This window comes from Amblyomma americanum, chromosome 7 (genome assembly GCF_052857255.1).
Source record: "Amblyomma americanum isolate KBUSLIRL-KWMA chromosome 7, ASM5285725v1, whole genome shotgun sequence".
NCBI lineage: Eukaryota > Metazoa > Arthropoda > Arachnida > Ixodida > Ixodidae > Amblyomma > Amblyomma americanum.
Window position 1 is genome coordinate 70,768,068 of NC_135503.1, and position 25,638 is coordinate 70,793,705.

Below are 25,638 nucleotides of genomic sequence, written 5' to 3' on the forward strand. Positions count from 1 at the left end.
ATGTCCCTGAGTTTAAGCGTCATTTTTTACTGGCCGTCAAAGACATTGCAAATATTTGTGAAGTAAACATATACAATATGAAAAGCGTATGCTACCGCAATCATTCTGGAAAATTCATGCGCTAGCAAACAACGACATAAAGGAGGGGGACATAGCGCATACTTGCTACAAAGATTTTTATTCAGAATCTTTAATATATACAAAAAATTCAACAACTAATAGCAAGCACACCCCACGTTCCTAACGTTACGCGGGAAAGCGTTAACATGAAAGTCTAAGCCACTCCTCTTAAAACTATATCTCCCTTCCGCTCTTCACGAGGTGTCGATGTGATCACGGGCCATTGAGGACATCAACGAAGAATAACATCGATCACCTGAAAATCAACGAGGAAGATAAGATCATGCTCTGAAGTAATGCACCTGCCCCAAGAGAATGATTCTCTCGCAGTGAAAAATACACCCGCCTCAGACGCGCAACAAAATCAAGCTCGCGCCCGTTACAACTATTGCTAATAGTGAAACGGCTAATACTTTACGGCTATGCGCTTCGCCGTGCCTCAGAAGAAGTCCTATCTGTGTATCCGACTTCCCGGACAGAACAACCAAATCATAGAAGGAGGCAGATAGGTGGGTGGATGGATGGATGAATGGATGGATGGACGGACGGACGGACGGACGGACGGACGGACGGACGGACGGACGGACGGACGGACGGACGGACGGACGGACGGAGGGACGGATGGATGGATGGATGGATGGATGGATGGATGGATGGATGGATGGATGGATGGATGGATGGATGGACGGACGGACGGACGGACGGACGGACGGACGGACGGACGGACGGACGGACGGACGGATGGATGGACGGATTGATGGATGGATGGATGGTTTGGTTTGGTTTTGGCTTTATAGGGGTTTAACGTCCCAAAGCAACTCAGGCTATGACAGACGCCGTAGTGAAGGGCTCCGGAGATTTCCACCACCTGGGGTTGGATGGATGGATTGATTGATTAATGGATGGATGGATGGATGGATGGATGGATGGATGGATGGATGGATGGATGGATGGATGGATGGACGGACGGACGGACGGACGGACGGACGGACGGACGGACGGACGGACGGACGGGGACGGACGGACGGACGGACGGATGGATGGATGGATGGATGGATGGATGGATGGATGGATGGATGGATGGATGGATGGATGGATGGATGGATGGATGGATGGAATGAAGGAAAGAAGGAAGGAAGGATAGAAGGAAGGAAGGAAGGAAGGAAGGAAGAAAGGAAGGAAGGAAGGAAGGAAGGAAGGAAGGAAGGAAGGAAGGAAGGAAGGAAGGAAGGAAGGAAGGAAGGAAGGAAGGAAGGAAGGAAGGAACGAACGAACGAAGAACGAAGGAGCGTCCCCTTTGCAAACGGGTGACGGCAGTTGCCACCATGCTCAGCTTCTTTCTTTATTTTTGTTTAACTCTGTTGTCAGTTAAAAGAATTGGCCATTTTCTTTAAATACATACTACAATTTTATCCTTTTCACCTCTCTACTTTTGAGCCACCAATCATCCAGTCGCTTTCTCTAATTTCCACCGCAGATTTGTTTATATGACCATTAATACCTCTAAACCCCAGAGCATGATGAAGAGTCACTGTGCCTGCATCGCCATCGGGATCGATGCCATCACATTTTAGTAAGACGTTGTCTACTGTTTCTACAGATTTACCACACACAGCACATGTGTCATCTTCCTCGTTAAATTTCTTTTTGTAGCTGCGCGTTCTAAGACACCCTGACCTAGCTTCAAAGAGGAGGGCACTGCCTCTTGATTTATCATAAAACGTTTCCTTCTTGATCTGCCTTTTTTGCAGTATCGATATAGTTCTACACTATGCTTCTTTTCCATTGAATTTATCCTATTTTTATTTATGCAATTTATCCGATTTTTATTATTCCATTTATCCAATTTTTATCCAAGCTCTATGCTCGTCCAGGCTACAAATAATGACAACAGGCACTTCATCAATAGAAGGCGCTCCTCTGTTAGCCACATTTTCGCGCCGCTCAAGGACCTATTGTTGCCAGTCACTCCCGCGTATTAAACACTGCGCTATTCTCCTCAGTACTCTGCAGCCTCCTTTTTTTATTGTATTCCTCAATGACAGTGCTTCGCCGGCACCCTAAAATGCGTTAGAGCATAGGCTGCGAGCCCCGTACAAATTGTACAACTTACAGAATACAGTCCTTGGCCAGAGTTTGTTTTTGCCTAGGGACTTCAATCCCCACTGGAACGGAGAACATTTCCTAAATACAATGCTTGTAATGCACTTTAAATTAAATGTGGCAGAAGGTTAGTTTTAATTCGGTAACAGCAATCGTAGTCTCGGTAATCGTTTGTCCACCCTTTCAAAAGTCCTGCAATTTGAAGAAGCGCCACAGAGAAATTGTGGCGTTGAAGACGAAAACTCGAAACAAATGAAGTAAACATATGCATAATTAGGCATTTATTCAAAAAATGTATTTGTACATTGAAACGTTCAGTTCCGAATATATCACAAAAGACGCTCTCGGCATGCACCACGTACACAACAGTGAGGAAAAAAGCACAGTGCCGCTAAGCACAAAGGCATCGATCAGGGAGTGTGAATCATGTATTCTTGAGCCACGGAAACATTTCTGCTGATGTGCATGAATATGTGCTCCTAACACTTATATAAGCGCATACAACTTTCTTATCGACGTCTTATTCGGAGCTCTTATGGAGGCTTTTCTCCACGGCACCAATAAAAATAGCCTTTAAAACATTGTCCCTTCTCTATAACCATGCGCTCTCTTCCGCGCTGTACCTTTAGCTGCCCCAGCGCGCTACTCCTGATGTTAGCACTGTTTTGTGTCCTATTTTATTGCTCTGTGGAGGAAACTCGGTAACCGGAGCTAGCTTATTACAAAATGTCGGAAAATCTGAACGAAATGTGAGGTAAGTCCCCTGACGGTTATGAGCTTGTAAATGAGACGAATTCCATATAATACTGGTCCCGTCAACATGCAACGCCATTCTGCGGAACAACATTGGCGTTGGCGCACGGTGCTGATCGTAAAATATTTTAAGCTAAGAACACAAAAAAGTTGAGAGGAGAGAGGAAAAGCCGGGAGTTTAATCAGGCGTAATGCAGGGTTCGCTAATCTCTTCGTAGCTTCTGGAGGCCGCGACGCGGTATCGCCGCAGACCAGCAGAGTACCGCCCTTGCAGATCCTGCGCCCGTCCGTTGTCATGCGTTCGTACGGGCGCGCGGTCCTCGAGTGGGCGCATGCGACGGGACAAAGCACTGATGCGAAAGCTAACTCACCGCGGCCAGTATATAGGCTGAGCGCCTTCGTCGAGAAAGCATAGAATACTGAAAAAGCCACAGAGAAGAAAATCCAGCGTGCCCTAGAAGAGTGTACCGCCTGTGCTCTCTTCAGTCGTAAGACTAGACGGTCTTTAGAACAAGGGCAATTCTTGAAAGCAGCGATGCCCTACATTAAGACAGTTGCATATAAGCTCCGGCCAAGTTCTTACAGCAAGGCAGTCTTCCCTTTCAAAGAGGAAATGAAGTGTTTTTGAAGCTTCTGTTCTTACGGAAGCCAAACGTAATGAGAACATTGAAAGATCGGTGCTAAAATTATTTTTGCTCTCGCTTTTAGTAACGTGCGGAACATTAAAACCCTGACGTCTTGACGTCTTTAGTTCTGTAATCTCTAAGCAGAGTTAGTTTCTGTTGTCAACTGATGTTTTTTTTTTAAATGTGCATCCCAATATATTGTTGACGACTTGAGGTTCGCAGCGTGCAAGATATAACTATGAGTATTTTCCCCCCAGGTATTCCAGTGAAGTGATTCGCCTTCTAAGATTTTGCCAGATCCAATAAAAGATTCAAGCTTTATCAGCTGTGGATGTGTGGTAAAAGCGCGAGTGCGCTAATGGGCCTGAGCTGGTCGATTACAGTGAGCAAACACGCCGGAAACATTATGCCGGCCATAAGAGAAAATCTTTCAGTGTCACCTCGGCTTCATTAGGAAAATTCTCGTTCCCCTAGGAGTTGGAATTAACCAGATTCTATTACATAATAGTGGTTATGGCGGTCAGTGCAGGATGGGCTTTGTTATTTTTAGTTCTTTTTATTTGCCCATTCAATACTTCGAACAATTATAGTAGCCTCATATACGCCATTGGTGGACGCAGAGATGATTTCGTTTTCCTATTATTCTGGGCCAGGCTAAAATCTCTACTAAACACACGAGCACTCTGAGGATTCTTAATTATACCTTTGGTGTCAACGTCATATATATACAGGAGAGGCACCCGGTCTGGACACAGAGCATCAAGTCACCAAAAGTACCTCGTGGTGAAGTGATAAAGGTACGTGTTATACCCTGCATAAGTTTTGTTTCATTTTCTCGGCGCATTGTATATCGCCGTTACCAGTTCTGTTTTTCTACATTTTCGCAACCCATACTCTCTGCTGGAAATAAAATCTACCCTAAGGTTCAGTCTGCGCCAGTTCGTTCCCTCTGTCCGGATACTGAACACCTAAAAATGGAGACGAGGACATGAGAGTAGTTTAAAAATTTTCACTGTTCGCTCTTCAGTAAACCGCATCGACATAGGAAACCACCGAAATTCATCCCCTTGCATGGTAGCTGTTACCGCTGAGATGCAACATTCCTGAACACTGTCATCAGCACTTGAGCACATCTACTAGCGTAACTGGTAATAACATAACCCTGTAAGAGACCTCAGCCCTGTCTGTGCTCCGCACGGCAGTGGTTGATTGTTTAACTGTGAATAGAGCAGTGGCGTACCAGAGATACCTCCTTAATTTAAAAAAAAAGTCGCTGCCGTGGCAAGGGAGCCGCAATGAGTAAATACCTGTATCTGTGATATGTGAGCCTCTAGAGTTGACCAAAAGTCCGAATGCCACAAGATTCTTACTTGAGTAGTACAGTAGGACCCATAGGGAGCATATGGAGTTACAAAAACTCCTACACACTTGGGATGAAACTGGCTCTCTCAGAGAGTTTAGTAAGTTTAGGAGTGTCGTAAACGTCCGACTACGACCCTGAAAATCAGACCTTGCGGGCTAGAAGCATCTGAACGTTCCTGTACCTCACATGTCGCGAAGCAAGTATGAGGTTCTTGAGCAATCCATTGTCAGAGCAGTGAGTCAGAACTGTAAGGAAAAGAACAGCGCGAACAGGACCAATCACCGGAGCACTGGCTTCACCCTTTTTTTTCGCCTTCCCCTTCATTCTTCCTCCCATGCACTCCTGCTGTTTCTTCTATTTGTTGCCCTGCTGTCCCCCCAACCTTCCTCACCAAATAAATGACCCAACTTATCGGTTCGCTTCAAACCAACTCTTGAGCACAGCTATTCTTGAATCCTTACTACGAGTTCTGGAGGACAGTGCTCCACTCTCAAGAAAACCATCCACTGCAATTGTATTACCACGTACTCACAAAATCATGTGAAGTGATATGTACATAACACACGACATGAATGCAGCGAAATCCACAGACGTTGTAGTTACATGTCGGTGCCCTGCCAATGAACACTTCGCTCATACATTAAGATGATATGTGGGCTCTAAAGCCTTCAATACAGCACGTAGAAGAAGTCGGGCTGCACAAACAATTTGAGCGTCTTCAACGTTACAGGCCTACCGTAACCAAAGCGGGAAGTTCCACGTCAGTGCACATAAGACCCTATGACGTGACGTCACAGATGAAATACATTCAAACTATTTACACAATGGAGCCTACTGTTGGACCTTCTGATCACTTTAACATCGCACACTTCTCGCTCTCATTACAACAAGCTACCTCACACTAGGCGCTGCATTCATCAGCCATAGCACGGAGGTCGTCTTGTTTTCTTGAAGCAGCGCGCTCTGAACACAAGAGCACCTAGCACAAAGAAGGGCTGTCCACAGAAAGACGTTGCTGCAGAATAAGCAAAATGACATGGCAGGTTTACACCGCAGTTCCGTATAGAGAAACCAGTGCTTCCTTCGACAGTTGAGTTCCTTTGCTTCTGCCGTTGTGCAGTGTTCAAAGCTCGAAACAACTGTGCAGTTCCAGCAGCGCCGTCGATGCCGACGTTGATGTCACTATTTCGACCCGCGCAGCTTTTTCATTATTCACACGCAATCATCGTGTTGTAACCGAGTTCGCGGTCGCCGCTTACACTTGCTCTTGGGCACTCTTTGCGCCCCCTTCGGTGCAGTGACATTGGCATTAGCACTGCTCACGCCGTCACCACAGTTGAGCGTGTTCCGATGGGAGGTCACCTCCATCTGGTTGAAGGCGGGCTGCGGACCATGAGGAGAAGAAGAAAACACTCTTGCATGGCTCACGTGGTTATTTTCTAGCTACAGAACTGAACCCACGTCTACTCTGCCGAACCAAACACGCGCGCACTGATTTGACATCGATGGCTACATCGAAGGCCAGAATGTATCATCTCTACTGAAATTGAATTACATACGTTTACCTGTATTTTTGTTTCACAGCCACATGCAGGTGGCCTTCAGAAACGATGCTAGCTCCACCTCTGAACAGTTTTAACGAACTTGAGCTAGATGGAAATGAATTTTAATGCCAGAAATATTGCCAGAAAGTTATCTAACTTGATTTTCCAGCGACATAACCGTGCGCTTGTCAAGACTAATCGTGATTACTTCTTCATTGACAATATTTACTGACGCTAATTGTTGGGTATTTCATAGCCTTCTGTTATGAGAAAGTTTGATAGTTTTAAGTTTTTCAAGATATTTACTTTGAGGATTCCAAACAAGAAGTGAGTGTTGCATTAAGCAGTAAAGAAGGAAGTTCAAAAGGTTAATCAACCGGAGACCTGCAGTGAAAAGTGCCTATCATGCGTCTAAAAATTCGCCAAAGAAAGAGAGATTCGGACGATTTACTACCCACGAACAATAACAAGTACTCGTAGCATAACAAAGACGAAGCTATGTCGTAAAGGCACGAAATAGCAGCATCCGTTAATAAAAATAAATATCTGAATGTGTAATTATAAGTATGGGAACAAAAATTTACCCACACAAAGATTCATCTGTTTTAACATGTGTACGTAGTGAATTTATAAGACATATTGCTGAGAAGAAAGCCTTTTTGATGCCATAATTTTCTGTAATTTTAAGGAGCAACAAATGAACATTTCGAGGAAATATAATCGGACTATTGCTTGTGAAGCGTGTCAAAACACAAAAACGGAATACAATCTCTACTTTGCAACCGATAGACTTGAACTGAACCGGTTTTAACTAAAAAAACACGTTTAGTAAGGGTATAATGACTTCGTTGCAATGAGCTCAGTTGAGGTTATGAATGGCGTACAGGAAAGTATTTGAACATGATGCTGTAGATGGCGATTGCGTCTGATATGCATGGAGTAGGCACCACCCCAAGAAGATATTCTGTAGTTTATTTGACAGTGATTAACTGCAAGTAAAGCGATCGAAGAAAATTCACACTATCTAATTCTATTGAGTTGCCAACGTGATAGTACTGCAGCTGTTGATGCCTAGACCGCAAGTGACGTACGGCGCAACTCCATCAAAGGGGCGATTTTTTTTTTATCACCCACAAAGCATTTTGACTCTGAAGGCGTTAGAAACCTAGCGCATTAAAAGGTTGTTGAAAGAAGTGACATGGCATAAGAAGCACCGAATATGGGAGGCGGCTTTTCCTGTATGATGATTCAGTGTCCATGTAAAATAGTCAACAACCAACCAGCGACATCCCCAAAAGCCGAGCGCTTTTAGAAGGTGTCGTGATCCGGTCACCTTTACAACGTGGCATTATTTTAATACGTTGCCTAAAATGAAAATAGGAAGCCATAAAGTCACCATTTTAACATTGATTTTAGTCTGGTTGTTTCGGCACCAGGAAGCAAAAATATTGAGCTCAGAATTAGAAGAAATAATTACGTGAATAATGGCGTTCTGATTATTACGTAACGTACCATCATCATTATGTGGCATATCAGTGATAGAAAGCATCGCACCCTCAACTACATGAGCACTCACCTTTTCGATGCAAGATTGGCTGCCCCTTAGCGGCAGAAGGCTTCCATCTCTGGCGGAGTAAGACACCATGCTCATATTTCTTTTCTTACCAAAGGTGCACTGAATGGGAAGAGGACAACAACAAATAAACAACATGCAAGTGCAGCCGGTTAGAGGTTTGTTTGTCTGAGCAGATGTCCGGTGGCGGCGTCAAGACGGTATCTCGTAGCCCATAATGTCATGACGAGTACTAATGCGCTAGATGAAATGTTACTGGTACCACTGAGAAAATTAATAAGGCAAAACGAAACAAAGCCTTCAAAGAAAAGGCTATCCTGTCGCACGAAACTGCTCTTATTATGGATGCAGCCCCTTTAAAAGCAAGAGCGCATAGCGCGTCAAAGATATCTTTCTTACTCCAAACCCAGCTCATTGCTCTTTATGGTTTGGTGAACGCGATTCAGAGTTGTCTTTTTTTTTTAAACTGGCCCAGCCCCTGAGGTACTGCAGTAAGGTTTCACTCATAATGGTAGGCGTTCTAGTGAGTGTGCGTGTAATCCACTGCTCACCTTTAAAGCAATTTCCGCCGATTGTTTGCAAGGCGATATTATTTTGTGGTTTTTTATTGTTTACATTTGGTAGTTGGCAATTTTAAGACCAAAGTTCACAGTGTACACAATGGTTCAAAGTAGAACAAACGGAGAAAGGGCGACAAAGAGCAGCAATGATCGACATCCATTCGGCTCATATATTGCTTTTCAAACGCCATGATAGTTGTCTATCGCTAATCATAATCCCAAACTTTCAAACATTTGGGTAGGTTCGGACGTCGTGGATTGAATGCCAGCTATTAGAAATGTACCGCTAATGAATACAATTCTTGACCTCTCGTGATATTTGCAACATAATTTGTGCTGACTGAAGGAAGACGTGTAGTGCTTTTTTCTCTCTTTTCGCGCTCGTAGCACGATGACCATTTTGCAGAATGGACGTGTCAGCCTCTTACGTCTGATAGTGACGTCACCAGTGTTTTCTTGGCGCCCTTCACGGTGGGAAGTGACGACCAGGACTGCCCGGACTGCCGGTCCGAAGCGGGCCGCTCGCACTGCCGCAGGTTCCCCAAGAACCGGTTCAGCTGCTGCTTGAACATCCTCGTAGTGAGCGTGTACAGGACCGGGTTCAACGCTGAGTTCACTGGCAACAGGAAAACCGCCACCCACGCGTACAGCGTCTCATCGATCTTCGTGCCTGCAAGATGTGTCCAAGAGCGAGCGCTTCTTGTCAGCGAGAGGAATATTCGCCTATTAGTCACGACAAAAGAATGCTTTATAAAGCTAATTGTTTCCGCATCAGTCTCACTAAATTGACATTAACAATTATTCTCATCATCATCATCAACCTGACAACACCCACTGCACGGCAAAGGCTTCTACCATGTCCCTCCAATTAACCCCGTTGTTTAAATTCATAAACAAGGTCAAACCATAAGCATCATGAACTAGTTACCACTTTCGATTTAGAGGGGACGAAGCCTCCCTGGACCTGTTTTAGTTCTAGAACCTGGATAAATTCGTGAGTGCCAGCCGAGGCCTGCACACGCACCGGCAATGGCGACGATCTTGATGAAGACGATGGGCATCCAGCAGAGGAAGTCAGTGCCCACGATGAAGGCGAAGCGCTTGGCGATGGCGCGGTCGTGCAGCTGCTGCGTGGAGCGCAGGCCGACTTTGGAGTGCGTGATTGTCACGAACATGGTCAGGTAGGCGTACGCGATGAAGGCGAATGCGATGCTGTTCACTACGCAGAACACGAACGCCGAGTACTCCCAGCCTGCGCACCGAATGGAGAAGAGCGATGTTCAGGCAGTAAACGTCAGCTGGATAATTTTCTCTACACCGTCTCAGAATTGCCCAGCAAAGGACAGATGTAAGAAGGGAGGTGGGGAAGTTCGTGACTCCCAACTAAAAGAATTTGTTATTGAATAATTGCAGTGATCCCCATCTTTCGCGATAAAAGATTTAAGGAATGCATAGCCCAATTGGGTCCCCAAAATCCACCCCTGGCCCAAGTTATTGTGATGAAATGGCGTAATCTCTATCCGTTCACGCCCTTACTGCTGCAAATATCCAGCTCTGCGCAAACTTTTCTTTGGTTTAAATAGCTGCTTGTAATTTATAGATAACATTAATGTTTCAATTTTTGGTTTGAACCCGACGGTGGCGACTGCGTTTCGATGGAGGTGAAACGCAAAGACGCCCGTGTGCTGTGCGATTTCAGTGCACGTTAAAAATCCCCAGGTGGCCTAAATTATTCCGAAGCCCTCCACTACGGCACCTCTTTCTTCCTTTCTTCTTTCACTCCTCCTTTATCCCTTCTCTTACGGTTCCGCGTCCGCGGATATGTGAGACAGATGCTGCGACATTTACTGTCCCCAAAAAACAATTTTCAATTGCGCCAGACTATCAATATTGATTATTATTCCAAGCAAGACTAAAGTCTTCTACCCGTAAGTGACATGTAAGCAGCCTAGGTAGAAAAGCAGATACCCAAACAACAAAAAAAAAATCAGAGCGCAAATTCTTCAGCTCGAGACAACAGATGTGTAGTTCGTATATTATACCGTTTCTGTAATATTAAGGGAGCCAACAATCACTGATACCAGGCAAGAAATTCTGCCTAAATACTCATGCGAAAGCAACGTGTGGATCATCGGCAACGAAATCCAGTGTCGATGTTGACTTTTAGTAGTGGTCCGGAAAATGCAACAGGACTTCACCGCGGCATCAAAGAAATTTCTCCCCAAGGTGCGCGGAACTCGGCCCGTGGAACTTCAGATTGCGAGGCAAGCGCCCAATCCGGAGACCACAATACGTTTTTTTCTTTGTTCCCGTAGAAATACGTTTGTTCCCGTAGAAAAAAAATTTACAAAAGCAGCCCAGGAAAATAACAATAACAATACAAAAATATTCAAAGTAGAAGCCGGACTGAAGAGCGCGAAAACAGCAGTGAATTCTTTATGAAAAGTTGTTTTTTATAAAAAGAGACATGAAATTTATGTTGTTATCTACACTCAGATTATTTGTAGACGCGACTACAAAGACAACACTGGTCATTCAGAGGGCAAAAGTGAACTGCGTGATAACGCTGACAACGAAAATGAAAGGCATACATGCTGAATACTAAAAAAAACAAAAACAGAGAACGTGTTCATCCTTCATTTGTTTTATGTGTCAATGCAGAGAAGAGTTAGAGCACTGAATAACCTTTTTGTGCCTTAGATGCTCTCCTTTAAAGAATGAAAAGTAGGAAAGAAGACATGCTAAAAACATAATTTCAGCGCCCTCCCAAGTGATCGCCTTCTGACGCAGCTCTGTTATTCTAAAAGATTGCCGGTTCAGCACTCTTCCTAATATTCGATAAAGAAAAGTCTGAGCTTCTTGTTTGTCCTGTTTATGATGAAGACGCTTCAGAAACATTCATTTCTGTATCTGCCAATCATAATAGAGAAGTGCTCGTACAAAAGATCCTCACACCGACTGTCAAATTTATCAGAGCAGCCAAGAGTCGCGCTTGCGCTGTTACGAACCTTTGTATTTGATTGGAATAACGTCAAACACAAGAAAGCATGATTTATGGCTCACACTTTTTATAAAATCATCCTTAATCATAAAGGCGTTGGTGTTCCTGACACACAGCATGCAGTTATGAAAAAGTAAAAAAAAACATGATAAAGAACCTGAACTCCTGCCACAAGCCCATCTCTCTTGCATCTTGCCTGCCTCTCTTTTACGGCGAGGGCCTTTAATTCGAGCACACTCTAATCCCTAGCAGCGATCTAAGCGGATCTCTAAGTTAACAGGACCCCTGTCTTTCCGTCTTCTAATTTATCAGCATATATACTATTAAGCGTAGCCCGCATGGAGCGTTTCTTGCCCGCGAAATCACGTCGCGCGCCCGACTACCGCGCCGGCGTCGACGAATTCACTCCCGCATGGTCAGCAGCAGAGCGGCGTTTTTTTGCCGCCCAGTTGTGCGATGCGCGCCCCCAACCAACTGAAACCAGACGGATGCGAAGGAATCGAAGTGGTGGTGGTGGTTGGTACTATGAATTATTCTGGGGAGAGGGATATTGGTCCCGACGTACGTTGGCCCTTTGGGCATCACTCTTGGGGACCAGGGGATGGGAGAAGGGGATGTGAGAGGGAGGGGAAGAGAAGTGAAGCCGCTGGTTCTCGCGCGTAAAATGCTCGCGAGCGCGCATCCTCCATGCGAGCGCGCCTCTCTCGGCCGACGTGAACCGGCGTGGCTCCGTCCAGAATCATATGACGCCCGCTCTGGCTCTCATTGGCCCTCTGTCGCTGCCCTCTCCCGGCGTCGGCGCGGCGTCGGCGTTCTTTTTTTTCTGTTCCGCCAGAACCCGACGATTTGGCAAAGAAGTCCTCTCCGGCAGCAAAAAAACGCTCCGCTGTCGTCGACGTCGACGAATCGCGCGGAAAAACGCTCCATGCGGGCCACGCTTTACTACTCCTTTCCCCGTCCAAACGTTCCTGTTTCCAGCAATTAACAGAAAGTGTCTCGGCCACTCCACCGTAGTGGGAATGTGCCAGCATTATTTGCGGCCAGCCAACCATAATAAGTAGAACAATAGAGAGAAGACGACTGGACTCAGGAAGAAAGCGGGAAAACAATAATGAAGGAAAATAGGAGGAGGCCATGAAACAGCGGGAAACAGGCAGAAAAGAAAAAAAAAACACAGGCTAAACAAGGCACCAGTTTAGTAAAACATGATGGATATCGCCGAATGTTTAAGTAAGGCGCAGCCAATTTCAGCAAAGAAATTTGTTTCTCAACTCTTCCGTGCCCAAGGAAAGCGCTATTACGAGTGTGCTCTGCTGCGAAATTGGAGAGCAACCCTATATACAGCATTCTCTGTAGATGAATGGATATGCGCTTCGCAGTTGTCTCCCTAATCTACTGATCTGTGGACGCACTATGCACCTCACATAGAGACCCTACAACTAAGCACCGACCTGTGTGCTATGTAATTACGACCACATTAAAAATCTAATTAGCACTGCACAGTGATAGGCCACTTTATGCATGATTTTGAGAAAAAAAGCCGGCTGTATGCGTGGGACAAACTCTCCTTGTCTGCTCAGTGTTGTCAGGCTGAGTTTTAGCCTGCTCTTGATTGTCTAAAGTAACGTCTGCAAAGATAGTTTAAGTAGTCTAGAAACTAATCACGACCGTCGTAATTACTGAAACAATTTTTCTGCGTATTCCTCATAACGATTCAGTTTTTATTCGTAGTTATGATGGCAGGAAAGGTGTAGCAAAACTGTGCGATTGGTTACTGGATAACTGTAATACTAAAGTAGCGCCCTCTTCCTGGCGAGGCGGCGAAAATATGAACGTCGCCCTTCTTAACTCTAGCCAAACCTTAGCAGTGACCTGAGAGAGATTTCCATACAGAGAAAATTCCTTTCCCTATTGGCGAAATGCCAAAATGGCCCGAACAACGGACCTCTCTGCTTTAAAGTGGATGCCAGAAAAAAATGAAGGGAGAATAAAAGCCAGAATTTAGATGTTCGTGAGAGAGTTCATCTATATATGGCGTTCATATGGCACTGACGTTGATATCATATGGCGGAACGCATATGATATGTGATACCTGATTTAATATCTGCTGCTGGTTCTTGGACCCAAGATATTAAATATATTTTTGGAATATGGCGGAGTGCTAGGATTGAAGCACTCTGGCACGGGTCGGCCCGGTATTGCACTGCCTCCAGGATCGGCCCAGGGCATATTAGCGCGCGCCTTTTCTTTCTATCTTTGCTCTCCTATCCTTTAACTCTCCAACTTTCAGCACGCGGCAGCGCGCGTGGCTCGGCTTGAGCCAGTAGGCAGGCCCGTGCACTTTCCTTTTCTTTATTCCTATCAGCACCATCACCAGCAGCAGCAGCAGCAGCAGTTCGTGAGAGAGACACGTTTCTCTAAGCAGACGTCTTACTCGTCAAACTTACCGTCTTACTCTAAACAAATCATCATGACCCGTAGTTCTAACCAATTCCTTTGAATGCTCTGATCAGCGCAAATAGGAAACACACGCGTGGGAGGTCACCCTTGGACATTTCATGTATATCTCAACACATCGAATTTGCCACCACTCATAAACACCCAAACATCCCCATTAAAAAAATTCCCCTCTGGTTTCCTTGGTTTTAGTGACTGTTACATTGTTTCATGCGTATGCACTTTAAACACAGATGTACGTACCTATATGGAAGTAAAATGGTGTAAGCTGTGCTCTAACGCACTGCACTTTATAAAACGGTGTGCGATATTGGACCACACATTCCACTTTTTGTCATTTCTTCTTAGGGTGTATAACCTGCTTTTTACAGAATTACATCCAGCTCGGAGTCAGCCCATTGCATTTGCCTTCAGTGCTGCTCTGATTGTCACTCACCCCTCGAGTCCGGGTCATGAATGTGCAGAGGCAGGCAGACGCCATTGCTGCCGTAGAACTCCTCGCCGTAGTAGTCAGGTCGCATCATGGGCACGGCGGCCAGCAGCAGGGTCAACAGCCACACGAACAGCATGCACAGCCATGCGAAGCGGAAGGTCCGCCTCTTCAGCGACAGCGGATACATGATGGAGACGAACCGGTCCACCGTGATCACGGTGAGCGTGAACACCGATGCCTCGCTGCTCACCTGTACAATGATCCCCGCGCATGCAAGACGCAGTGTCCCATTACCTTGTGCGCAGAAAGGCTTCAATTCTGGGCATCAAATTAGCCAAGCGTTTAATGCGCTCAAAAAATCTCAGCCGTGACCGATTTTTTCCACGCAAACGCTATTAACGCTCTTTTTTTACCACTGTTCCCAAATTTCAGCTTATGAAATACATTCTTTTCCCTTCAAAGTACAATCATGTTCTAATTTTTTTACATGCCGCATTATGGCTGTGAAAATAATCGCAGCAGTACTATTTATTATCGACGTATTTAAAAGCTATGAATTATTACTGATAAAAGGATAGATTACGGGCCTTTTCACAGCCTAGTGTTTGTGGAACTCTTTCGCAGGAAAAAACAATGTTCAAATGAGCAATACAGCACGAAAGTAATGAAAAATAGTTGTTTATTTCACGAAGGAAAAACAATAAATTAAAGTCAGTGTGTCTTTCATTGCCAGTGAGCTTTGCGCAAATGTTCTTTTTCATGAACATTGGAATTTGGTTGTAGCAAAATACAAAGACAGGCGATATTTTACCTTAGAGTTTGAAGCATTGCACCGGTTGTCTTAAACACTCTCCTATTTGCGCAACAAATATGTGAGCACTGGTCTGAGAATGTTTTCGGGAAGCGCGTCCGTGGGCAGCGTATCAAGTGCATACTACCTATGTAGTACGCGCCATATGTCTTCGGGATTTCACCGCCCGGCTTTGTGCGGAGTTTGAGAGCTCTTTCGAAGCGTTTGGGGCGTCTCACAACCTCGGCTCTCTACAAATGACGGCATATATTGCACTAAGCGAGTGGCGGGGTGTATGCAGGGTGTGGTCGCGCACCCCCCTCTTACCTCGCCCCCAGTACGCATCCCGCCTGAAGATGACGAAGGCAACACCAGGCACGTCCAGTGGGGTGATCACGTGGTTATGAAATGAAGCCACACGTAGATCTTTGTGCGACGTCCCTATCATAGCTTTGCTTTAAAAGCGATTGCACAAGAAATGTTTTCCTGCCTATCATGGCTTCTGAAGCGTTCTTCGCGATATACAGCTTGCTTAGTGAAAGGAAACATTTTTCAAGCATAATGGTTTTCTCCATAATTTGCAACGAGATTGCAGGCAGCTTTAAGGTCCTGTCGAAATAGCATACGATGAATAAATTCCCACTGAACAGAGTATAAAAGATCTTTCAGAAGACATTAAGATTTTGTATATAGGAAACACGTCTGCTCCAAGAATGCAACATACAAAAAAAGAATGCTGAACCAATTTAAATACCGCTGTATTTTCTTTCCATGGTCATCTGAGGAAGCGCACGTGAGTTGTGGGCAGTAATACTCGTTTTTTAAATATTCCTTCATAGTGGGGCGTTTAAAACGTTAAAGAGGTCGTCGGTACTATGATGCGGGCATTACATATGGTGACGTTTTCACTGCTAAAAGCTTCTCTCACAAATTCGAGTCTGTGTGGCAGTCCTAATAATTAGAGAGAGAGAGAAACAGAAGGACGGAAAGGCAGGGAAGTTAACCAGAGCGATTCTCTTTGGTCACAGAGAAGCTATCGCGAAAGTGCCTGTCATCGATTTCTTGTCTCCTGTGATGGAGCCAGTTTGACGCATTAATTAGACGCTCTTTCTGCAGCAGTATGCAGGAAACGGTAAGGAGAAAAAAAGAGAGTGACATGTTTCCGGGTTTCCGAAAAGGAGGAATAAGGCGGTGCCATGTTATGGCAGCAATAAGTTGCTCGCGTCACACGCTGTCAAGAATCTCTTGTTTTCAGGACACGAAAGGAAATCTTCCATTGCACACGGGCTCTGACATCGAGCTCTCAACAGCCATGACAGTGTTCAATATTCGCCCAGTCATCAATTATGGGGCATGCGCCAAGAAATCGATATTTTCTTAAACATACTTGTAGTTGATCAGGGTTCCATTGAAACCTTGTTAAAAAAACACGTGTGCAGTCAGATTTGGCCCTGTAAGAGATTTCAGCCACAAAGGCAGGAAAAACAAAACCTCGTCGGTGCTGGTTGTTGCGAGTGCAATTAGCTTCATGTACGATGCTCTAAAAACTGAGCAACGGCGGCTGAGCAATCTTTTACTTTCAAGCGTGTTTATGTTGCGTTTAACCTAACCTAAGCTTAAGGGTGTTCACCAGCGCCACCCTCGTCCATAGCGACACACGTAGCACGTCCTGCAATACCGCGAGGGTCGCGTAGATTGTAATCGGAAAGTGTGGGCAGAAGCTGTGCAGAAACACATATGCTACATATGTCATCAATACTGCCAGAACCGATGCCTTCGTTAATATATTGCCCAGACAAATGTACAGAAATTAGGGGCAAGTTATAACAAATAAAGAAGAATGCCAACAGTCCAAGAATGCAGGCAGATCCCAGCCGAATGTGTTTATCTTATTTTATTTCTGCTGCTAAACAAAGCGAAATAGGTATAGTATTTTGTTTATGGCCGAAATTTAATACTTTAGAAAATAGGCGTACTGTAAACTAAGGCGCATTTTTCCAGCCTCGTTGAAACTCCTACATATACTGGTCTGAAATAATCATGCGCCAGTCTAATGAAGGCTTGTCCTCAATATAAACGTCGCTAAAGACCTCATTTTTAAGCTTGTGACAGTGTAATTGAAAAGTACATAACTTTTGATCCATAGTTTGTCCTCCTCAACCGTTGCACCCACACACACACACATATGCATCTATATCTCGATATTGACCCGAAAGACGCGGGTTCGATCCCGGCCGTGGCGGTTGCATTTCTATCAAGGCTATCAATGCTTGTGGCCCCTTTACTGTGCGATGTCAGAGCACGCTAAAGAACCCAAGGTGGTAGAAAGTTTCTGTGCCCTTCACTACGGCCTCCCACATAGCCTTAGTCGCTTTGGGACATTAAAACCGCATAAACCATAAAACTCACAAACACACACACACACACACACGCACACACATACATACATACATATATATATATATATATATAACCTTTGTCCGTAAAGTTTCGAGACTGAATGATTTTCTTCTCTAGAATTGATTCCCCGAAACAAATGTTGGTACGTAAGTGTGGCACCGTCTTTTCGGGCTAACCTGAGCTATTTATGTTAAATGCTGTGGCAGCCACTAAATGGCACTGCATGTAGAAAATTACGTTGTCACTAGTCGTCTGCGCATTCTACTGTGAGTGAATGTGGAGAGATTGACGTGCACCTCGAACAGCGTGTAAACATAAAATTCTGTGTGAATCTTGGCAAGACATCCACACTGACGTATGAGCTCCTTCGTGACGTTTACCGCAACGAGACATTATCGCGGGCGCGAGTTCTTGAGAGGCACAAGAAGTTCGTTTAGGGCAGAACGTCGATGGAAGACGACAGAAGGCAGGGGCGCCCTTCAGCCTCACGGAATGACAACAACGTGGCTCGGATCAGGGAAATGGCACAGCAAGACCGCACCATTACAGTCCGCATGCTATCAGATGCTCTCGACATTAGTAAGACAACATGGCACCAAATTTTGCGTGAGAACTTGGAGAAACGAAAGCTGAATGCCAGACTTGTGCCGCACTCCCTCACACAGGACCAGAAGGACACGCGGGCATCAGTGAGCTCTGATTTGCTCTCCGAGGCAGAGGAGGATGCTGCATTCGTCGACAGCTTCGGCTGGAAGCGTTCCTGACCCGCAGGAGCCTCTGCTTCTCTTTTCTTCCCCCGTGTCGCGCTCTCCGTCGCCCTTTTATAGCCTTAGCGTTAGTCCACGTAAGCCTTGTCGTGGTCTTCTCCTTCTCTTCTCCACCAATTCTCTCTCTCCACCTCACCGAATGCTTCTTCTTCTCTATTCTTCGGTTAGTCCACGTCATCTTCTTCACACCTCTTTCCTTCATACTTTTATTTTAGACTCCTTATTATATGTGACAATAATATATATATATATAAGAATAGCCATCCTGCAAATGGAGACAAACCCGGAAAAAGCATCCGCCTTTGCTCTTGCCTACGCCTAATTATTTTTTCCAGTGTGAAGAGAGCTCTAAAAGGTCGCTGGATGGAGAGTGTGGAGGCCATTCAAGACGCTACAATAAAGGATCTGACAGCGCTGCTGCCAAAACAATCGTTTTCCTACTGTTTCCAAGCCCTCAAGAAGCGTTGGAAGCTGTGTGTAGACTGCAAGGGAGACTATTTCGAAGAAGTGGTGAAATGCAGTCGCCTATTTGCTTTCCATTTGACCCATTCCATCCAGGTTCACTCTTGTAGCGGCATGATTCGCTCAGGCAGCCGCGTTTGACGAGCATTCGACAAGAGTTGGACGAAAGCGCAGGCATGCAGCCCAGCCTTGACGAGGTTTCAATCAGTCACCCCAGATTTTAGCATAACGTCTCCTGGCAATGATCGCACTTACATGTTGGTACACTACAGCTGTCAGCATCTCTTAACGCGTTCTCAAACCGGCCGAAATATTTTAACATCAGATTAGAGATACAGTCGTTAAGATCTGAAACATTATGATATGCTTGAGTTTGAGCTGAGTTGAGGTGTTGAATGCTACAAGTGAGATTAGCCTTGCTTATTCTGCCGGCAATTCCTCCACCGTAGTGTCACTTTTATGTTAATAATGCCCTAAAACCTGTCGGATCTACCCCGCTATGCGCACAATCAATTATAATAGCACATACTCCACTCCCGCAGTCACTATCTCTGCACAAATTCACTTCACACAGTCCACATCACAGTTCACTCCAGAAGTCACCATCTAAGCACATATTCAGTCACAGCATAACATAGCCCATTGCAGTGCCACTATCCATACACACATTTACTCACAGTATAACATAGTCCCCTCCAGAAGACACCATCTGCGCACACATTCAATCACAGTAGACCATAGTCCGTTCATGTCTTCTTGAAAGAAGCGAACATCACATACCTTTCCGCGTTGTACTCTGTGCAGTAGATAATATAATGTTCGATATCCCCGCACACACCCCATAAAGAACTTAGCGGATGCTTGACCATTAAAACTTTATGCGGCGGTCTCGGTGAACGCTCCCAAGCAGCCAGTCTTACAAACCAGGAAAGGGCATCGCATACGGTGCGAATCTTCATGGCGGAAAGTGTCGAACATTTTGAGAACGTAAGCTAAGCGTGCCGCTAAACGGGCAGACAAGCAAGTATTGCGCGTTCTGTACTCACGAGTGTCTGCGATTGTCAACAAGCTAAACACGGTACACTCCCATATAGCGATGATCGATCCATGTTTGTGATTCTTATCCAGGAAGCAAGTACACCTCCATCACGATTTTGTGCTCATACATCTTGTCGGCACTCCCATTACATATGCCCACTATTACCACCAGAAATGGTAGTATGCGGTTAACTGTGACGGTAATATACGCTTGTTCGTTCAGCATAACTGGTGGTGAAGAATGTGCCAGAAACGGCGCTTAAGAATGCCCACGGAATGCATTTCGCGCACAGCGAATCGCGATAGCAAAGACAGGAGATGTGAAAAAAAAATTGCACGGCCGATTACAATTCTCCCTATAGCGAAATTTGAGCGCAGCTCTGTCGGTGTCTCAGGCTCGGTAGGCTCACTGTTTTACTTTGTTGGGTCGTGGCACTTCTGGCGACTAAATTAGTAGCAGTGTTAGTTGAAGGAGACGAATATGTTCAATGCACAGCCCACGAGGATGCGCATATTACTTCGACAGCACTATTAGTTGAAGACGACGTGCAATCCACAGCATTAGAGTGTGTTGCAGTTTAGCACCAGGCGTAATCGGCCGCGACGTTAGCCTAGTCCTCTCAGTCTCCGTAGGCTCATTGTCTTGCTCTGCAGGGGTCGTCGGCACGTCTGGCGACGATATTAGTTGGATAGTAGTATTAGTCGATGAAGGCGACAATATGCAATGCTTAGCGCGCGAAAATGTGTATATTAGTCCAATAGAAGTATTAATTGAAGAAGACGACGATGTGCAATGCATAGCGCGAGAGAATCTTGCAGTTTAACACGAGCCGCGATCGGCTGCGGTGCTATCCTGGTGCTCTCATGCAGTGACGAGCGAAACTAAACCGTTCGCGGCCCCGCGGGTTCGAATCCCAGTCGCGTCAATGCTTATTTTTGTTTGTTTGTTTTGGTTGCACCGACGGCGGGGACACAGCACAGCCCACGACAGGGCCCTTAACAGCTGCGCTCGAAAAGTCACATGAAAAGACAAGAAAAGAAAGCAAAGATACCTAGAAAAGGGACGGGGAAACGAGGAACGATGATTACGATTCACTGTAATACAAATGGACATTGCATCTGTATCGGGATACTGCTTGGTGATAGTTCCGGTACGGTGGCTTTAGTCACCGTTTCCGAGCACGACGTGCAAGGGTTGAACATGTTCGAGTTAGCGCTCTTAACCGCCACGTGTGTAGCGTCATATCTCCAACCGGACCACTCCCCTTCGCGCTTCATCCTTGTTGTTGTTGTTAGCCTATCAAAAGATGGAATATACCCACACTGGGGGATCGGCCAAGAATCGGGTGTCATCGTTCCTGTGCTCCCCATCCTACCTCTTCCTCTGCTTTCCTCTTCGTCCTCCTTGACGCCTAAACTATTATCACCAGCCAACCCTCTACTATGCCATACGCGGATGAACTCGAAAAGGCCCGGCGACTACGAAATTTGAACGTTCCTCTCGCAACCAGGTTTATGCAGTTCATACGGCGCGGCCGGTGTAGCATAATGATGCCGAGGAGCTTTTGCAGTGTGGCCTATTTGTATTCGGCCCTGTTTGTTTTATAGACCGAAGCACCTGTCATCTATGAGCAAAAATTTCAGTGCTCCAAATTGCAGTCAGCGTTGGTCGTGTTTTTCCTCTTAGTTGGAAAACTGTTGCAGGTGACAACGCGAACTATCTGGTAAGTTGGTTATAAATAATGGTGAAACAGCGCAACGACACACACGCGTGCCGACGTCCAGCGTGTGCCGTTGTAGTTATTCCTCATTTAATGCACTTGTAAATAGACCTTCCTCGGCACAGACCACGAAACGCTTTCAATGCTTCCTGGCGCAGGGACTTACCTTCTTGTACCGCGTGACAAAGCATAGGTACACTACCAGGAGGGAAATACAGAGTTCCTTTTTTTGTTTTCATGAACATGGGTCTGAAAACACAGGTTTAGAAATGGAGAAGGGATTGTAGGAGAAAGAAGTAGTGAAAACCAGTTTTGCTCTGATAGTCACAACGGTTGCTTGTCGCATCGTCCACATTAGGTCATCATCCGATCCGTTTAAATTGATGATGAGCAAAATTGTGCATAGAGTCCAAGGAGGCTGCTTTACTCTGCTGTAAACATAGGTTTTACGGCGAATCATCTGTTGAGAAGCGGTTAAAATATTTATTTAGTGCACTTAGCGAAGTCTGTACTATTTCATTTAGTTTAGCGTCAACCAACACGTCAAATAACTGGATGTTTTCGGTTGCCTTGGCCCGTCGTAATTTACGTAGTAGAAACGCAGAAAATCTGGTGAAAAGTCAACATGCCCAGACAGCGTTCGCCGCATGGGATTATTGATCGAGCAACGAGAGTCTACTTCATACCTAACGTTTTTCCATTATCCGAATAAAGTCAGGGGGCACATTAACGCGGACAATGTATTTGCCGTACTAACTAAGGTAGTAAAGCTTCACCTAGGGTAAGCTGGCGTCACTAGAGGCAAATCGCGTGCTCTAGAACGCGCAGGACGCGTTTCGTGGCGTGCACACATGTCTATTTTGCTCCGTTATGCTGCGGCTTGGCTTTCATGACAAATTGGTCCAGTGGGCTTTTGTGTCAACGATCGCAAGCGTGGGCGTAAGTGCAGTGTGCAGAAGGTTAATTGCGGTTGAATGGGTGTTCGCCGTTCAAAAAAGGCTGCATATGACCTTTAATAACTCCGTAGACATTGTATTTCTGTTGAGGCTCGAGATCCCTGAATGCAGACTGGGGCTAGCGACCATAATTTAAAAACATTTCGTCACAAGTAAAAGCGCCAACCGTCTCACGAGACAGATCTCTGGAGCCTTTGCCACCACATTCTTAAGAACAATTGCGTGGGCACCCGTATACTTGTGCTCAGAGAAGTGAAAATGCCGTTTCGCTCCAAAGCTTCAAATATATTTCACGAATACTTTCTGCGTCCCGACTTTTTTTAGAATACTTCCGTTTTTTTGCATTTCCTTCAACGGCTGTCGCTATATCAGCTTCTTCCCTCGAATGGCTTTTGAAGCGGGAAGCTTCACTACGCTAGTCAACACCGCGCTATGTCGGAGCACGAGTGACGTCACGCACGGCGCAGGTGGCCGCCGCCGACTCCGTCTTTCTCTCTCTCTCTGTCTCGCTCTCTAGTCACTACTGCGCATGCGCCCCTAGTAGCACCGAGCCACAGGCGTTCTGCCGCTGCGCAGCACAGCGCCTTTCCTCGAAAATCCAACTCTCAGATTTTCTTTCTTCTTTCCCTCCCTTCATTACCCCTTCCTTTACGGTGCAGTTAGGGTGTCAACCGAGATCTGTGATACTGTTACTGTGCCATTTCCTTTCCTCAAAAACCAAACAAAACAAGTGAGCCGACGGCGTTCATAGAGTTCATTGGCGTTGACAACTTTGCAAACTCCATTCATTTTCACGAAAGGAAAGGCGCGCAACCGGCTCCGTGGGTCAGTAGAGACCTCGATCTCGCTTTCGCTTTGTATTTCCTGGATTAGTTGAGCTAATCCACAGTAAATTTTTTGTCGTTTCTACGCTGCATTTCCCCTTCAATTCATTCTTCGCTTTTCCTATTGTATTTCCTATCCTTTCCTTCCCTATACACCCCACATTTTTTCCCATTTTCATGGTTACGCTCTCTACCTCTCGTTATTTTCTTTCTATATGCCTCCATTCCCTCTGCTTTGCGCAATTTGATTTTTTTCTTGACTTTTCTGCAGTCATTTTTCCGCATTTCCTGTCTCTACCGGGCTTCGCCGCGCTTAAAATAAATTTTGGTCGCCAGTCAGCGCCAGTTCTGTGCTGCTCATTTGTCTCCGTCGCTCCTATCGGTATGTGCGCCTCTAATTGTGTTATGCAAATTGTCGACCTCATTATAATTCTGCAGAATAGGCCCTTTCCGAAAAGTAACCACTTGCGGATGCGTCCCGACTGGCTACCGTGCATTTTTACGTGTTATGATCATTGCTCTTCCAGGCATCAAGTACCCGGGACAGAGTAAAGACAGTTGGACATTTGATCCCGCTTTTAATCAATGCAGGCTAATTAGATTTAGATCTCGAGACCTCATAAATAAACCCTGAGAAAATCAAGTGCTCTTGGTAGTGCTTCAACGTCTCCAATTCCTGAGCTCTTTAAGAGGTCTAATCAGAGAAACGAAAATTGCTTTCAGTACCACTCAAAGAATTAAAGCAGTGCATGAAGTTGCTGCTTTCTGCATGAAAATTCTTCCATTCCACGCAGCCTCTACTTGTTTCAAGCCCCTTTGGTACGACTAGGTGGCGTATGGCACTGGAGATCCAAAAAAATAGGCCGTTTGGAAATATCCGTAGCGTACGAACAAAAAGGACGATGTTGCTTTAGAACAGAATGCGATAGGCTGTTAGGCTTAGAGGCACTGGCTGGATACTGTCTCGAATTTCTAATGTTGAGAAACTGTTTCGGCTGACTGCAGTATGTCTCGTCGATTATTCGGGCCGTGACGGGCGTTGCTGCGGATAAATGGAATGCGGCGCCGCCTACTGGCGATAGATGCCATGACTAGCAAGGGGCGATGAAACTTTCTTCACGCCTTTTGACTACAAGACTTAGGGCATTGCAGGCAACAAATTTTGAATGAAGTAGTATAGAGCAAAGAAAGAAACCTTATCTTAACACAAAACCGTGCAGAAGTCTACCACTTGGAGTTGCTGCAATGGCGAGAGTAAACCGTAATGGGATAGGCGTAAAGCGCGACGTGTGGCTTAAAAGTTAAATTTTTATATGTAGAGACATTGTAATGAAATTAGGTTGTATATGCATCTCTTCCTACTGTTTTGAGAAATACAGTTGGTTGCAATACAAATGAATTAGTTCCCATATTACGCGAAAAAAACTGAACCCTAATACGTAATTTCTTACGGATCACTAAGACACATTCCCTTATTAGTTTTTGTTTTGCATTTAAATGGAGCTTCATCCAAATACCTAACATGTGGAACTATGCTATATATATTGTTATTGAGATAAATTACCATCAAAAATGTTTATTAATGTTGAAGCACCGTGATTATGAAATATATTTAGGTGATATTATTGTTTCCAAAATTTATTAAGTTTGATTCGGTGATAAAAAAGATAGCATAGCTCCATAGCCCAGCTTGCACGTTATAAGAATAATCTGTATTGAACGCTGTCAGATTAATCGAAATTGTACCATAAAAAGAGGCACCACAGTAGAGGCCTTCGGATGAATTTCGGACACCTGGGCTTGCTTAACCTGCACTGCCATCGCACAGCACCCTCGCCTTTTTACTTTTCTACGGACACTTCGAGCACGCAACGCGTAGCAGTGGGCGTAGTTTGGGATAGAGACGGCCATGTTGAGCGTTTGCCACGCCCTGTCCCCTAATGCGATTTTTTCAGCCGCTTTGCGCGATTCGATTTTTTCTTGACTTTTCTGGAAAGTCTAACATGTGTTGCAGCGCGAACCACAAGAAGGGACGACGACAGACAGAGTGAAAAGAGCGCTGACTTCCAACTATTTATTTTCCTGATAGGCCACGCATTTATACACATTTGAACCTTCAGCAGGAAAGGGCAGGCAAAGCAATCAGC

The 25,638-nt window shown here is 45.3% G+C and overlaps 1 protein-coding gene across 2 annotated transcripts in view; it reads right to left on the reverse strand.

The window, feature by feature from the left end:
- Positions 1–243: 243 nt before the first annotated feature.
- LOC144099302 (uncharacterized) overlaps positions 244–25,638 on the reverse strand; it is a 231,383-nt gene continuing 205,988 nt past the window's right edge. Inside the window, exons 17-22 of one of the 2 annotated variants that reach the window (XM_077632495.1) lie at positions 14,537–14,783; positions 9,667–9,894; positions 9,071–9,312; positions 8,086–8,184; positions 6,225–6,348; positions 244–376 (exon numbers count right to left, since the gene is read on the reverse strand). In XM_077632495.1, coding sequence (XP_077488621.1) covers positions 315–376; positions 6,225–6,348; positions 8,086–8,184; positions 9,071–9,312; positions 9,667–9,894; positions 14,537–14,783 — 1,002 coding nt within the window. In that variant the 3' untranslated portion in view covers positions 244–314. Of the gene's footprint in view, positions 377–2,481; positions 6,349–8,085; positions 8,185–9,070; positions 9,313–9,666; positions 9,895–14,536; positions 14,784–25,638 lie in introns of those variants that run through there. The other variant, XM_077632496.1, reaches the window with a different exon arrangement.